This window comes from Bos javanicus, chromosome 7, assembly GCF_032452875.1.
Source record: "Bos javanicus breed banteng chromosome 7, ARS-OSU_banteng_1.0, whole genome shotgun sequence".
Taxonomy (NCBI): domain Eukaryota; kingdom Metazoa; phylum Chordata; class Mammalia; order Artiodactyla; family Bovidae; genus Bos; species Bos javanicus.
The window spans coordinates 19720167-19736719 of record NC_083874.1 but is presented as its reverse complement, the minus strand read 5'-3'; the positions used below and the strand labels follow the sequence as shown (position 1 = coordinate 19736719).

Here is a 16553-nt window from a genome sequence, read left to right as displayed (position 1 = left end):
TGCAAGGAGATCAAACCAGTCAATCCTAAAGGAAAGCAACCCTGAATACTCATTGGAAGGACTGATGCTGAAGCTGAAGCTCCAATACTTTGGCCACCTGATGTAAAGAGCTGACTCATTGGAAAAGACACTGATATTGGGAAAGATTGAAGACAGGGGGAGAAGGGGGCGACAGAGGATGAGGTGGTTGGATGGCATCACCGATTCAATGGACATGAACTTGGGCAAACTCCAGGAAATAATGAAGGACAGGGAGGCCTGGCATGCTGAAGTTCATGGGGTTGCAAAGAGTCGGACACAACTTGTCAACTGAACACACACGCACAGAATATGACTCTTTAACCTAAAAAAATTTTTTTTATTTAAACAATATAAATTTATTCTCTGACAGTTCTGGAGGTGAGAAGTCTGACACAGGTCTCATAGAGCTAAGATCAAGATGGGGGCAGGACTGGTCCCTCCGGAGGCTCCAGGGAAGAACAGACTCCTGCCTTTTCCGTCTTCTAGAGCCGCCACATCCCTGGCTCATGGTTCCTCCTCCATCTTCACAAACGGCAGCAGGTTATCTCTCTGACCCTCCTGCTGTAGCAATGTGTCTGTCCTCTCTCTCTGACCGTAGCTGGAAGGGTCCTCAGCCTTTTTGTTGTTGTCAACTGAGGCGAAAGTCACATTATATGCAACTAACCATTATTGTAAAGTATACCATTAGGCGATAGTGCATTCACAGTGCTCTGAAATATCACCTCTGTCTAATTGCAGAACATTCTCATCACCTCAGAAGAACAGTCTACAAGTAATCACCCCTCATTTGCCCTCTCCCAGGCCCTGGTAACCACAAACGCTGTCTCTGTGGATTGGCCTGCTCTGCTCGTTTCCCATCAGTGGAATCACGCCCTGTGTGTCCCTCTGTGCCTGCTTCTGTCACTGAGCCCTGTGTCCTCAGGGTCCGTCCACATGGTAGAGAGTGTCCGGGCTTCTCCCCTTCTCATCGCAGAATAATAGTCCGTGGGAGAATGGATCAGTGTGTATATCCATTCATCTGCTAATAGACACTTAGTTATTTCCACCTTTTCGCTCCTATGAGTCGTGTTGCTATAAACATTCATGGACAATCATCTGTGGAGACAAGTGTTTTCATTTCTCTTGGGTTGACACTTTGAAGTGAAATTGGGTCCAAAAAACTGCCGTTTTCCACAGAGACTGCCCCGCTTCCCATGCCCACCAGCAACACACAGGACTGCCATCTCTCTCATCCTTACTGACATACACGCAGTCCGTCTCTTTGACCATGGCCATCCTAGTGGGTGTGAGTGGTATCTCACTGTGGGTTATTTATTCATTTTGGGGGTTGCAGCTTGCAGGATCTTAGTCCCCTGACCTGCGATTGACCCGCACCCTTGGCAGTGAAACACAGAGTCCAGACCACTGGACTACCCAGGAATTCCCTCACTGTGGTTTCCATTTGCATCTCCCTGATAATCAGTGATGCCAAGCATCTTTTCATGTGCTTGTTGGCCACGAGTATATCTTCTTTGAAGAAAGGTCTATCGAGTCTTTGTGCATTTTTAAATTGGGTCATTTGTCTTTTTGTTGCTGACTTGTAAGAGTTCTCTATATATTCTAATAACCCCTTACCATATATATGACTTGTAAATATTTTCCTCCATCCCCTGCTTTGCCTTTTCACTTTCTTAATAATGTCATTCAATACAAAAAAAGTTTTAAATTTTATCTAGCCCCCTCCCTGAATTTTATAAAAACTATTATTTTTCATTAAAAATATCATATTTGTGGACTTCCCTGGTAACGCAGTGGATAAGAATCCACCTGCCAGTGCAAGGGACACAGGCTCATCCCTGGTCTGGGAAGATTCCACATTTCTTGGAGCAACTGAGCCTGTGCGCCACAGTTACTGAAGTCCAGGCACCCCAGAGCCCAAAGGCCATGACTACTGAACCCACGTGCTGCAACTACGGATGCCTGCGAGCCTGGAGCCTGTGCTCTGAAACAAGAGAAGCCACCGCAGTAAGAAGGCTGTGCAGCATAACCAAGAGCAGCCCCCGCTGCTCACGCCAACTAGAGAAAGTCCAAGCAAAGCAACAAAGAACCAGCACAGCCAAAACTCAATAAAATTATAAATATATATGTATATTACATTCATGTGACCATGCAGTTTTATCATTTTAAAAGTTGAAAAGGCTTTAATCTTTCTCAGTTTTAAGTTATAATGTGGTAAATATTGTCCACAACGATAATCCATTTATTTATTTCTTTACTGAGGCCATACTTTGAGCAGCTTGCGAGATCCTAGCTCCCCGACTAGGGATCAAACTCATGCCCCCTTCACTGGAAGGACAGAGTTTTAACCAGTGGACTACAGGGAAGACCCAACAGTAATCCATTTAAACCAAAGCTCCCTGGGATTCTCGGTCGTTCTCAAGAGTGAGAAAGGGGGTCCTGAAAGCAAAAGGTCTCCTCTGGTGGACATGGTCCCAGCTGGTCAGTAAGGTGTGTGTGTTGTGGGGGGGGGATCCACACACCCATGCCTCCCCCACCCTACCCCACCCAGCTGCTGAGAGGCCAGAGGTTAAACCCAATGACGCCAGGCCTCACGTGGGGCCCCTGGTGCCACGCTGAGATTTTCCAGTGGCCAGGGTCCTGAACGAAGCTATCTTGGGATTCACCACTCTGGACTTTAAGCCCATCTTGGCAGCAACCCCCTTAGAAAAGGAAGTCCCCGGCTGTGTGGAGCCCCTGGGGCTGGCTGGCTGCTGTGGCTGGAGACCGGGCCCAGGGGGGGAGGTGTGAGTTCCTTTCTTCAGCCACCAAAATCGGCCTTAATGTCAGGGTCAGGCGAGGGGACACACCGGCCTGGATATTTTTAGGGAGGGAAGGTGTGTGGCCGGTTATCTGTCCCCTGGGCAGCCTGGCCAGGAGGGGGAGGAGGGAAGGAGTAGGAGGAGGGGAGAGGGAGTGGGGTGACATCCACCCGCACCCCCTCTGCCTGGTCGACCCGTGACTAATTTAGGCAAAAGGCAGAGTGGAGCTATTTCCATCCAGTGGGAACAGGTGCAGCGCGCACCCCCCAACCCCGCCCGCCCACTTCAGCACGCAGCCGCGCTCCCCATAGGCGGTGGGCCGCCTCCCTCCGGGCGGCCTCCGGGCTGCCCCAGCCTATAAAGGCGCGGGGTTTTCTCAATGAAGCCGGGACGCACTGCGGGGTCGGGCCCAGCCGGGCACCCGGGAGTCAGGAGTCAGCTTGCCAACCGCGGTCCCCGCCGCCCCTCCGCGCCGAGATGAAGTACATCGTGGGCATCGGAGGGTGAGCGGCCCGGGAGCGCGCAGAGGAGGGAGAGGCCGGCCGGGCGCGCCCCTGTGCGGGCCAAGGCGGCGGCCTGGGCAGGAGGCCAGGGGAATGAATGGAGGGCTGCCTGGCGCCTGGTGTCGCAGGGACCCGATGCCCAAGGTCGGAGTGCTGGGAGTGGGGTTCTGCCGTCTGTTCGGAAATTCCCCACTGGAAGTCCCTTCCCCACCCGGAACCCAGAGTAGACTAGACCCCTGGGGACAGAAGACTTTATAAAGCTTAGGCAGGTCTTCTGAAGGGCTGGGGGGTGGGGATGGGGAGACACCAACCCCAGGAGGCTGCTGGGCAGGTGGGGTGGGGTCCTCAGAGTGGCACTCCACTGGGTGGCACCCGCCTTTAGAAGCTCCTTCTGCTGACCTCAGGCAGGGACCTTGCTTTCATGGGGGTTGTGGCCTTTTAGGACTATGCCTGGGAAGCATTTAGCAGAAGCCGGGCTAGCCTGAAGCTCCAACCTGGGAGGTCACCCTGGGTCCACCCTGCGTTTGGTTTAGTGCTCCATCACCCTCTTGAAATTCCTAACAGAATGAGACAAGGGCCCCCATTTCTGTAGCCGGCCCTGAGGGCGCGGTGTGCCTGTCAGCAACAACTTCTAACCTGCTCCGCTTCAGGTATGGAGGTCTCCTTTCCCACCAGCTCTTTTAAAAGCTGCAACTCCCTCCTTCCACATTCAGCTTTCCACTCCTGATTCCTGGGACAGGGACAGCCAGGTCAAAGGGACACTCACGTCCAGGAAGGCCTGACAATCACCCTTCTGTGTCCTTTGACAGCCCCAGTCTAGAGTCCTTAGGGTGACCATTGTCCTGCTTTTCCTGGGACTGAAGGATCCCCAGGATTTGGGACTTTGGGCACTAAAACCAGAGATATCCCGGGCAGATGAGATTGAGCAGGTCACCCTGCTTTGCCCATTGTTTTTTGAGGATTTTATATATTTTTTGCCATACCACATGGACTGTGGGATCTTAGTTCTCCACCCAAGGATCGAACTAAGACCCTCAGCAGAGAAAGCTCAGTCCTAACCAGCAGGGAATTCCCACCCTTTGTCCTAAGGTGACTGCCTCTTCCCAGGTTTGCAGTTTTCTCCTTAGCACGTGTTTAATAGTCTGGCTTTTTTTAAAAGCCCTGCAGAGGCTCGGTCACATTTGGGTCTCAGTTTGCTGGTCTGTAAGACCGGCTCCCGGCCCCACCTCCTGGGTTTGCGGTCACACTGAATGAGTCTGAACACGGAAAGCAGTGTTTCCCTGACCCCACCTGAGACTGCATGTTAACTTGGCAGCTTGTTTTCACATCTTCTGCTCTTTTCTCTGTTTCTCCCCACCGGCGAGTGCGGGCCTGTGCCTGGCCTGAGCGGGCAGTGGGCAGCAGGATGCCGGGCGGCCCAGGTTGGCCACTCAGAACCCCTCCCCTGACTTTCTGTTGCTGTTGCTGTTGTTCAGCACTCAGTCGTGTCCGATTCTTCTTGACCCCATGGACTGCAGCGTGCCAGCCTTCCTTGTCCTTCACTATCTCCCGGAGTTTGCTCAAACCCATGTTCATTGAGTCAGTGATGCCATCCAACCATCTCATCCCCTGACTTTAGATGAATAGAAATACCCTCTTAGCACATAGCCTTGTGTTTTAGGTTTCAGTCTGATCCTGGGGGCCCCTCAGACCCAGACAGGCCCACAGAAGGGACCCAGGCAGCCTCACATGTATGCTCTGCCTACAGCATGACCAACGGCGGCAAGACTACCCTGACCAACAACCTCCTCAAGGTGCTGCCCAACTGCTGCGTGATCCACCAGGATGACTTCTTCAAGGTGGCTGCCCTGGCCAGGGGCAGGGGAGGGAGGTGGCCCTGAGAAGGAGCCTCAGGGCAGGCAGACCCCTCGGGGGCGCCCTGGGGCCGGCGTTCTCAATTACTGAGCACCTACTATGTGCCTGGCACGTTCTCAGGGCACAGACAGGGAAAGTGCAGTTCCCAGAGCGGATGTGTCACCTGGGCGGTGCCCTTTATCCTCTGCACCTCCACTGTCCCATCTGCAAAATGGGCTCTGAGCCCACCCTCGTTGCTTTGTGGAGGGTGAGGGGCAACTTTACTATGGTTGTAACTGGTCCCAACTCCTGGTCCCAGTAGTCATGAAGTTGGGGAGGGGGTTCTGAGTGCCTTGCCTGGGACCTCAGAGCCTGTGACTCTCAGCTGCAGGGGAACGGGGCAAGCAGGTGCCCCCGGACCCTCACAGGGGGCTCTCCGGGTGCTGTTCCCCCAGGGTGGGGTGAGGTGGGAAGGCGGGCACTGAGCCCGCGGCTTGGGCTCCTCTGTTTCAGCCCCAAGACCAAATAGCAGTTGGGGAGGACGGCTTCAAACAGTGGGACGGTAAGAATGGACGGCGGCAGCCCTGCGCCCCTGCCCACAGTACCCCCTGGTCCCCACCCCACCAACGCCCTGTCTCCCGCCCCCTAGTGCTGGAGTCCCTGGACATGGAGGCCATGCTGAGCACCGTGCAGGCCTGGATGAGCAGCCCCCGGAAGTTCGCCCGCGCCCACGGGGTCAGTGTCCGACTGGACGCCTCAGACACCCACATCCTCATTCTGGAAGGCTTCCTGCTCTACAGCTACAAGTGAGCATCTCCGGATCTGGGCCCTGGGCAATGCGGGCCCTCCTAGGTCACCGAGTCTCTATTTCGACAGACAGGACACCAAGGCCTGGGGGTGTGGGAGGCTTGGGACTGGGGCAACAGGAGTAGGGGCGGGGGCAGGCCTCGGAGTCGGACCCAAGGGTCTGGGGCAAAAACCCACACCTCTTGGGGGAACTGAGTCTTCCGTGTAGGACCTCAGCTTCCTCAGACAGAGCAGGCTTGGTGGGATCCCCAACCTTGCTGGGTAACCCTGGGAAAGACACTGTACCTCTCTGGGCCCCTGAATTGGGAGAGAGGGATCACTCCACCTTCAGAGTAGGGGGGTGCAGTGGGCATAGCCGGAGACTGGCCGCTGCTGGTCCCCTCGCTCATCCCTAACTTAATCAGCCCAGACCCCTCTCCCCACCCAATCCTTGTCACCCAGGAACATGCCTGGAGGCTCTGGGGTTGTGTGCTTTGGCCCACGAGTACTGACCGTGTCCTCCACCCCTGCCAGGCCCCTGGTGGACTTGTACAGCCGAAGGTACTTCCTGACCGTCCCCTACGAAGAGTGCAAGTGGAGGAGAAGGTGAGCCTGGGGGGCCCTATCTGCGTCCCCAGGGGGGACCAGGAAATGGGTAATGCCTGCCAGACACACGGCCACTCTGAAGCTGCAGACTGCTCGGCAGCAGGCACTTGGGTGGCCGGTGCTGGGTTCCAAAGGCCCACAGCCTGGGGTCAGGATAGCATGACCCACCCCTGCCCTGCCATGGGCATCTCCCAGGCCCATTGGGAAAAATGCTGAAAGTTGGGGCACCCAGGCTCCAACACGGGGCCCCTGACTCTGTGGGGTCCCCGTTCCTGACCTAGTTCCCGCACCCCAGGATCTGCACTGGCAGCACCCCCAGGTGACCTGGGTGTTGCTCATTCTTGCCCATCTCCCTCCCCAGTAAGCGAAGCTACGCGGTCCCTGATCCCCCTGGCCTCTTCGACGGCCACGTGTGGCCTATGTACCAGAAGTATAAGCGGGAGATGGAGGCCAACGGTGTGGAAGTGGGTAAGTCCCTGAGTGAGATGAAGCAGGCCCCTCCCCGCTGGGACTTGGTGGGAAACCTGGAAGGCCTTCCTCGTGTCTCACCAGCAGTCTCTCTTGCTTTGGGGCCCAGAGGCTAGCCCGTCCCAGCTGCCTAACTCTGCGGGTCCGCTTCCTCCTGACCCAGCAGTCCACCAGCCCTGCTGTGAGCTGGTTGGCAGCAGCCCCAGGGACCCGGCCCTCCCTTGGCTGAGCCCCCTGGGCCCCTGACTACGGCCTTTCCGACTGCAGTGTACCTGGACGGCATGAAGTCCCGCGAGGAGCTTTTCCACCAGGTCCTGGAAGACATTCAGAACTCACTCCTGAACCGCTCCTAGCGAGGCCCAAGAGGAAGGTCCCAGCCACCACCGCAGGGACCCACGCACAGCTCTGGCCACAGCGCAGCCAGCGGGTGGCACTGCAGCCAGACACTGCGTGACCATTCCTGTCGGGGAAGTCTTGTACATATGAGAGTGGACGCCCCACTCATAGCCCAGCAGCTTGGGGCCCACGAGGCATCCATCCATAACCTCGACGGTGGCTTACTTATTAAACCTAATCCTGTTTTATAGTCGTTGGGGTCCAGCCTGTTGTGTTTGAGGTGCCAAGAGGGCCCCGCCCGGCCCTTCTCCTCGGTGTACTGGTAACCTCCGCGGGTGACGCTGAGAGCTCCAGGCAGTGGCAGTCTCCACCTGGTGGACCCACGGCAGCGTGGCCCTGGGTGGCTGCTTGAGGTCTTTGGGCCTATTTTCCTCAAAAGGGAAATTTCCTGCCAGCTTTCAGCACATGGCGCAGCGCGGCCCAGAGCAGGGTCTGGGAAGTCAGCCCAGCCTGAGGGTGCCCCTAGGTCTTGGCTGAGCCCCACCCTAACTGCACCCCGGCACCTCCCCCTTGATCGGAGCTGATACTACTTCTCGTGATTCAGGAGGCTCGTAAGGACACTCTCCGTGTCCCTGAGCCATCCCTAGAAGGCTAGTGGTTCAGTTTATCGTGTACACCCATTTCACAGACGGGCCTGTGGAGATCCACAGAAAGGGCTGGCTCACAGCGGGTCCGTCTTGTAAGTCCTGCCCCGCCCCACATTTGGGGTTCCAGGCTCCTGGGAAATTGCTCGCTTTCTGTATCCCAGGTGGAAGCCTCCTGCTCGGATGCTGCCCCTTCTCAACAGTCTTCCTGCAAACAGAACTCACCCGGCATAGCGCTCACCACTGCCTTTTGCCCCTGCAGCCTCATAACTCAGCACAGAGGAAGGCACAAAGAAGAGAGGGCTGAGCAGATGGAAGGCAGCACAGCAGGGGCAGGGGCTTCAGCTCAGGCCCAGTGCAGCCACTAGGAAGGTGACCAGCCATCCCCACGTACTGGGGACTTTCCTAGTTTTAGCACAGAAAGCCCTGTTTCCCCAGAAATCTCTCAGAATCGAGATGATTGGTCACCATATTTTTAGTCTGTCTAGGGGCCGTGGAGCAAAGGTGAAGGAACCTACAGGTTGAAGGTCAGGAGGGCCTGGGTGTCCCTTCCTGCCTGGCCATCGTCCAACCGTGTACCTCGTGGCTCAGAACACCAAGTCTTGGGACATTTGTTGAACCTGTTAAGTGTCTGCTTGCTTCAAATCAACAAAACCAAAGAGCAAATGACACTGTTATGGGCTGAATTGTGTACTCTCGCATTCATATGTTGAAGCCCTGACCCTTAGGACCGCAGAATGTGACTGGGTCATGATGAAGGTGGGTCTTAATCCAGTATGACTGGTGTCCATACAAGGAGAAGTTGGGGGACTTCCCTGGTGGGCCAGTGACTGAGACTCTGAGCACCCAATGCAGGGGGCCTGGGTTTGATCCCTGGTCAGGGAAATAAAACCCAAGTGCTGCAACTAAGACCCAACACAGCCAAATATATACATAAATACAAATTAAAATACAAAGTCTTCTAGGGACTTCCCTGGTGGTCCAGCGGTGAAGACTCTGTGCTTCCACTGCAGGGGGTGTGGGTTCAATTCCTGGTCGGGAAACTAAGATCCTGCATGTCATAAATAATTTTTTTTTAATTCATCAGGTTTTGATAAGAAAAAAAAATCACCCAAAGTAACTTTTTTTTTTGGCTACATCAACACTGCGTATGAGATCTTAGTTTCCCAACTAAGGATTGAACTTGGGTTCCTTGCAGTTAGAGTACCAAGTCCTACCAAATGGACTATCAGGGAATTTCCCAATGTGACTTTTATTCAGTGGAATTTTCGACATTTGTGACTTTAATAAAAAAATACATTAATGCCGGACTTCCCTGATGGTCCCGTTGTTGGGACTCCACACTTCCAGTGCAGGTGAAGCGGGTTTAATCCCTAGTTGGGGAACCCACATGCCACAGGGCTTGGCATGACCAAAAAGAAGAGTAAAATAAAAATATTGTTTTAAAAAATGGCATCATTGACCCAATGGACATGAGTTTGAGCAAACTCTTGGAGATGGTGAAGGATTCCCTTCTGGGAGAAGGGAAGCCTGGCATGCTGTAGTCCATGGAGTTGCAGAGAGTCGGACACGACTTAGTGATTGAACAAGATTTTTTAAAATGCATTAATACTCATAACTCGCTAACAGCACATAACTGTCCTGCTAATAAATCAGGTGCTCAGTGTAATGGGTTAGAGTTACTGGGTATGTAGTACTTGGGTCAGCAAAGGATGGCCCCTGGGTCCAAGCCATCCCACTGTAGGTTTTTGCACATCCTTCAAGCTGAGAATGGCTTCACATTTTTAAATGGTTGTGGGAAAAAAAATTTAAGAGAAGAATTAAATTTCGTGACACACATATATTACATGTATTCAAATTTCAGCATCTATAAATAAGGCTTCACTGGCCTTCAGTCATGCCTATTCACGTGTGCGTCAGCTACGGCTTCTTCCACGCCACGTGGCCCAGCTGAGTGGCTGTAGCAGACCCTCAAGTCTGCACAGCTGGAATCAGTTACCTCCTGCAGTGGCTGCACACACACAGTGTATGCGAGGGCTGGGGTAGAGGGCCCCAGGGAGCGGTCACCTTGTCCTGGAGGGCAGGAGGGAGCTGGGGCAGGGCCAGGAGCAAGTTTCAGTAGGGCTGCCAAGTCCTGCCCTTTGCCACAGGCACGGAGCACAGCGACGCTGATCCACCGGTCACCAGGCCCAAAATAGCCCAGGATGGGACCAGGATACGGGAGAGGTGGCTCCGGGGCAGCCTGAGCCCTGCCGGGTCACTAGACACCTTGGTCATTATGAAAACAGTAGAGGCGGGGCGGGGGACCATCTTGACCCAGCATGCACAGAACTTTCCATGTTTCAGCACTGAGGGTTCCCCACACTGGGAAAGCCCAGGTCCAGGCAAACTGAGAGTTTGCTCCCTAATGGGGGCCAGCCACCTGGAGAGGGTGGGTTATCCTATGACCCACTTCCCTAGGGCACATAGAGGGAAGGGACCTCCCCATGGTCGATCAGCAGAGTTCAGATTTGAACTCCAGTCTGGAAATGCCCACCCAGGGCCTTCTCCAGCCAGGGAAGCATGCCAGGCTGCTCACACTTGCCCCAGATGGCCCTCCCACTAGAACCCCTGGAAGAATCTCTCAGTCCTTCTACAACCGTCTGACGGGCCCAGCGGATCAGCCCCACCACAGGAAGGCTCCAGGCCAGGCTAACTTGTGCCTTCCCCAGACAGAACGCCAAGAATAACCCAACACGCCCCTCCCGTGTCCACCAAGTACCCCCTGTGTCAGTGCCAGGCAGTCTCTAGGCAGTGCCAGGCAAGGCCAGGCAGTGCCAGGCAGGGCCAGGCCCTAGGATGGGAGGCCCCAAGACCAGGCAGCCTGGAACGTGAGTGGGCAGCCCTGGAACCCAGCTGCCTCAGCCCATCCTGGAGAGAGCCCCTGGGCAGGTAATGTGCCCCCTGGGCCTCACCTCCTGTCCTGGGCTTGGGAAGCCCACTGCTGCTGGGTCTGTGGCAGGTCTTGCCACCCTCCATGACAAGGAGCCCGAGGCCCGCCCCTAGCCTGGCCAGCCATAGAGTAGGTATACCCACCTGTGGGACACCTGTCTGGTGCTTGGGGAGTCTGAGAGAGCTCTCCTGTGCTCTGGCAATCAGAATAACCTATTCTTGATTTCCAGATGAGGAAACTGAGGCTCCCAGGGGTGGAGTCCCTTGGCCCCAGGAGACAGGGTTCCAGGACAGGCAGATGGGCCTGGGACATGGCTGTACCCACAGTCCTGCAGGACCCATCACCACCAGGCCCCCCAGCCCCAGGCCCGGAGGAGCCCCTCCCAGTTCCTGGTGCCCCCACTGCCTCCCTCTGAGGTCCCTTCTGTGGCCATTCATTCTCCTCCTGCCCCCATCATGGGGCTGGAGCAGACTCCCCTACCAGTACGGTATGTAATTAGTTCTCTTTACGAATCTCGCTTATTTTATTGGTTTTAACTAAATTCACTTAAAGAGGAAACCTTATGACCTTGCTGTGGATGGGAAAGCCTGCATGTCCTGACATGCGTTAGAATGAAACACATCACTAAAAACACTAAAAAAGCCTGCCCCCGTGTCCCCTAAAATTACCCCTGGGGCACCCAGTGATAAGCACCCCACCTTCCTGGAATGCCCAAGGCCAAGAACAACCTCAGGTTGGGGTTTCTTAACTGGGGGCGATGCTGCCCCCTGCCCAGGGGACACTGGGCAATGTGACACTGGACATTAGGGCTGTGTGGTTGTTACACTGGAGGCTCCTGGCATCACGGTTGTGGGGCCAGGGAGGCTACTCCAAGCCCCCCAGTGCCCAGGACGCCCCACAACCAAGACCCATCTGGCCTGAATGTCAGCAGAGCCAAGGGGAGCCAAGCTGGACTAAAGGCAGAGAACTGGCTCAAAACTCTACTCCCGACTTGGGGCGCCCCGAGTGGGACTCACTGTGTAGACCAGGCTAAGTACCCAGGATGGGACAGACCCTGACGCACACCCATGTGACACTCTCACACCCACGAGCCCTTCATCTGGTGGCTGACACCCTCCTGGGCCAAGTCAGCCCCATCCCCAGGAACTTGGCCTGGCCTGCCCGCCACCCCACTTCTTGGATCCCTACAGGGCCCCAGGCACCAGGCAGCTCACCTCCAAGGGGGGACAAGGTGCGTCCTCAGGATTGCTGGGGGTTGAGGGGGATGGGAGAGATTCCAGGGGCCCCTCACTGGAATCTGGCTCCTCTGAGGCCACCCTGATTAGGAAGTCCCTCTGGGGATACCCTGTCCCACCCCAGCCCACCACAGACATACAGATGGGCGGGTGACCTTCCATGCAGAGCGTCCCCAGGCAAGCTTCTGGCCGGTCACCCCACCAGAGCTCTGCCTGGGGGGACCCTTCCTGAATATCCTAACAGCCCTGGGAGGGGGAAGACAGCAGCAGAGGCCCAGGAGGTGGGGGAGGCGAGGCTGCAGAGCCCGCTCCCTGGCCCCCACCTTCCTCGTTCTATTTCAGGACGCCCCTACCCCAAGCACTTGCCACCCACATCAAGTAGCACTCAGCCGGCCCTCTTAATCAGCAGTAACTCTGCCCGCCCCACCTGAGTCCCCGCAGGGTCAGAGCTGCCTCTGAAGGTGGTGGCCCCCACCTCAGGCATCCTGTCTGCCAGGACGCTGAGGGGCGTCCTTGGGGCACACCGTGGGGTGGGGGGACAGCCAGTGCCGAAGGGAGGAGCAGGCTGACTGGGAGAGACAGGCAGTCACAGGCCCTCCGCGGTCGCCCAGGAACACCCCCCAAGTCCACCCAGCACACTCTGGAGGGAGCCTGGTGCTCCCTCCAAGACATGCCCTCATGGCCATCTCGTCCAGTTTAAGCTTCTCTCAGCCTTCGAAAAACCAGGGAGGGGAGGGAGCGGCGGAGGGTGCAGAAGCAACTTGCCATCATATAAACGGCCCACCTGTAAGTCCTCCTGTTTGGGGACCCTCAAAAATACAAAACCCCAAGGGGTAGGGTTCAGCCACTGGCTTCCCTAGTGCCTGCAACACAGGAGACCCAGGTTCGATTCCTGGGTCGGGAAGATCCCCTGGAGAAGGGTATGGCTATCTATTCCAGTATTCTTGCCTGGAAAATCCCATGGACAGGGGGGCCTGGTGGGCCACAGTCCATGGGGTTGCGAAGAGTCAGACACGACTGAACGACTAACACACGCGCGCAGGGGTGAGGTGGAGGACACTGGGGAGTTAGGGGTGGGGTGGGTGGGGTGGGTGGGGGGAAGCCCTGGGCTCCCTGAGGGGAGACAGCACCTCAGCCATAACTGCAGGACGCAGGCATCCTGGGGTCAACTGGCCAGGGAGGGGCCCCCGGCTCTGCCCCCTCAGGACAAGGAGAGTCCAGGAGAAGGCCCAGCCCCCTGCTCCTCCCCTCCCTCTCCCTTGCCCCCTCTTCCAGCCCGGCGGTGAAGTGCCCCGAGACGAGGCTGTGTTCACACGTCCTTTGCATGGGGTATGTCTTTCACCATGGTTCTGTGTCTTACTTTTTGGGCCACCGAGTGGGGCTGGGCAGAGGGACAGGGGGATGGTTTCAGTACTTACTTTTCTTTTTCTCTCTGTACAACGGGGGGGCTAAAGGTCTCGGGGGCTGAAGGAGCCTCCTGATGCTGGCGGGGCTGGCTTTATAGGCCACCCTGTGCCCTGGGCAGGCACGTCGGTTATTAATAGTGGCTGCCGCCTCTTGCCCAAGTATGGTCAGGAGCACAGCAGCTGTGGGCGTGCAGCCACTGGGCCAGGGCAGATGGCATGGAAGGACAGCCCTCTGCCCCCCGAGAGGCGGGCAGCACCCAGCATGGGCTGGTGACACCTGGGCCAAGCCTCCCAATCTAACACCACCCGCTTAGTGAGGGGGTGCCCAGGGTGTGCTGGGCCCCGACGTACCCCTTCCTCCATACCTTGCCCCGACTCTGGGCACCACTGTCTCCAAGGACAAAGCTGGCGCACACAGAGGAGCCCTGCCTGCCAAGAGCCAGATCAGGGGCCACGTGAACCCAGGTCCAGCTGACTCATTTTGCAAATGGTGCGTGGTTAATGGAGATGCTGGTGGACGGCCTCAGTTAAGGCCCAATCTGGGACTTCCCTGGTGCTCCAGGGGTTAAGACTCCACGCTTCTACGCAGAGAGAGCGAGGGTTCCATCCCTGGTCAGGAAACTAAGACCCCACATGCTATGTGGCCAAAAAAAAGGCCCAATCTCATGCACTAGGAAAACCAGGAGGGCCCCAGCCACCCCGGATGAGGTCCACTGGCCCAACGCCCGCCTTCTCAAGGGACCAAGAGACCGGATGGGCTCCTGCTGTCACTGCCCCGCCAGCCCTCAGAATTATTCAAGCAAGTCAGCAACACCCTCCCACCTAGTCCTCTCATCACTAAAGCCTGCCCCGCACAGCCCTGGGTTCACCCTGCCTGAGTGCGCCCCAAGTACCCCAGGGGCCTGCGGCATCCTTCTTCCAGGAGCTGTGAGTCCACATGACTAATAAGGAACCATCCACTCCTCTGCCTGTGTCAGACGTCCTGCGTCTAGCCACTCTTGACCCCTCAGGGGGGCCCTTGCTCTCTCCAGCGGGCTACAAGGAGGGGATTAAAACACAAGTCACTGGGAATTCCCTGGCGGTCCAGTGGTTAGGACTCCACACTCTCATTGCTGTGGCCCCAACTTCAATCCCTGGCTGGTGAGCTAAGATCCCACAAGCCACATGGCAAAACAAAGAAAGGAGAAAAAGAAGTCACTCACCCAGGAGCCCCCAGGTGAGCAGCCCAGCCACAACCCACAGTTCTGTCCACGCCCCACCTGGTCCACACCAGGGTCTGAACCCTGCCCACCCCACCACCCTGAAGAGTCCACATTGCCTCAGCTCCCTGCCCAACAGGTAGGCAGGAAGGTACATGGATGGGGTGGGCAACGACAGGATGTCGCTGGATCCCCCTGTGCCAAGTCCTTGTCCTGGGGTGGCCTTGAAATCATCTCCCCTCAAGGGGACCCCAAGACCCCTACCCCTACCCAGTCTTCCCCTAGCTCCAGCCCCTCCTGACCCTTCTCTGCTGGCCTTTGGTAGTGCCAGGAGGCTTCCTGACCTTTGGAGAACTTCTCTACAGGGCCAGCTGTCAACCCTCCCCCGAAAGATGGAAGCCATGGCCCAGATTCAGGGAACAGTGAGAAAGCTCAGCCCAGGGCTGGAAATAGCCCCAGTGATGCATGGCCCCAGCCTGAGGGAGCTGACAGAAGCAGATAGGGTAGGGGGGCTGAAGAAACAGAACCAGGCACTGCTTTCTTGACAAGAGAGAAGCCATTTCTGGTCTTAGTCATTTCGGGATCTAAGCCTGGCCATGGTGTGCATCCCAGAACAGGTCTCTATAATTAACGAGCTTAAAGAAACAAAGGACTTCCCTGGTGGCTCAGACAGTAAAGAATCCACCCAAAAAGGGAGAGACCTGGGTTTGATCCCTGGGTCCAGAAGATCCCCTAAAGAAGGGAAAGGCTACCCACTCCAGTATTCTTGACTGGAGAATCTCATGGACAGAGGAATATAGTGGGTTACAGTCCATGGGGTAGCAAAGAGCCGAACATGACTGAGTGACTAACATTTCACTTAGCAAACAAAAGAATGCGGAGATGAAAGACTGTTTATCAGGCAAGAGAAGCAACAGCGGCAAAGATCAGTTGTAAAGACACCTCAGTTCTGATAGTAATGGTAAAGATTAGCCTGAAGCACTTTTTTATTCACATTTTTACTTTTTTTTTTGGGGGGGGGGAGCACCTTACAGCATACAAGATCTTAGTTCTCTGACCAGTGATTGAATCTGTGCCCTTTGCAGTGGAAGTGCAGGACCCTAACCACTGGACCACCAGGGAAATCCCCTGAAGCACCCTCTTGAGCTGTTTGGCGAAATTTAAACCCCTCTTGAGAGCTGAACCATCAGATCAACTAGAACCTAAGGGGCAATGATATTGACCTTCTCTGACTTTCGTGACTTCAATCAAATAAAGCTTGGTCTCTAACGTCCCAAATTGGAGCCCTCCCAGACCCTCTCCTGGCGTGGCTCTAGAGGCATGATCATGACCCCTGTGCCCGCCACCATCTCTCTCTGCAGCTGGTGTCATGACATCTACTTGGAGAATTTGACCTGCCCGGGGACCACTTGGCTGGCCTGAGTTCTCGTGGACTCTGAGTTGCTCTGATTTAATTCATTTCCGCAGGGTCTAGGAGTTCCCGCCCCCACCTCCTAGTGTCTCTGATGGGAGCAGCTGTCGCCATCATGGTGCGGTAGGTAGTGAGGAGGATCTCTGCAGTTTCAGGGTGCAGCCAGCAGCAGAACTCCAGCCTCCCACATTCACCATCCTCTGCACAAGCTTAGCTCTGAGATAAACATGGGCTTTTAATGGCTTCCTTGCAACAAGCTTCACACATATGAACCAACCGCTGGGCAGGTCCATCCTGACACCACCAGCTGGAGGGACGGGACTCATGGCTCCCATGGTTCATACTCCCCATCCCCTACCCACCCCCCCACCCCAC

General features: G+C 56.0%; 1 protein-coding gene and 1 long non-coding RNA gene across 4 annotated transcripts; one reads left to right on the top strand and one right to left on the bottom strand.

Moving 5' to 3' along the window:
- Positions 1-337: 337 nt before the first annotated feature.
- Positions 338-16539, bottom strand: LOC133250878 (uncharacterized). Its single transcript, XR_009737443.1, has 2 exons — positions 13581-16539; positions 338-653 (listed from the first exon to the last, which is right to left on the bottom strand). It is a non-coding gene; the product is annotated as an uncharacterized LOC133250878 (long non-coding RNA).
- Positions 3193-7601, top strand: NMRK2 (nicotinamide riboside kinase 2). Of its 3 annotated transcripts, none has more exons than XM_061422648.1 (7): positions 3193-3322; positions 5070-5160; positions 5669-5717; positions 5805-5961; positions 6404-6547; positions 6909-7015; positions 7283-7601. In XM_061422648.1, exons 1-7 carry the CDS (start codon positions 3297-3299, stop codon positions 7366-7368), a joined length of 660 nt encoding a protein of 219 aa, XP_061278632.1. In that variant the 5' UTR covers positions 3193-3296; the 3' UTR covers positions 7369-7601. The 3 variants fall into 3 exon arrangements, with proteins under 3 accessions (XP_061278632.1, XP_061278633.1, XP_061278635.1); XM_061422649.1 differs by having other exon boundaries at positions 3195-3322; positions 6476-6547; XM_061422651.1 differs by lacking the exons at positions 3193-3322; positions 5669-5717 and having other exon boundaries at positions 5071-5160.
- Positions 16540-16553: the final 14 nt, after the last annotated feature.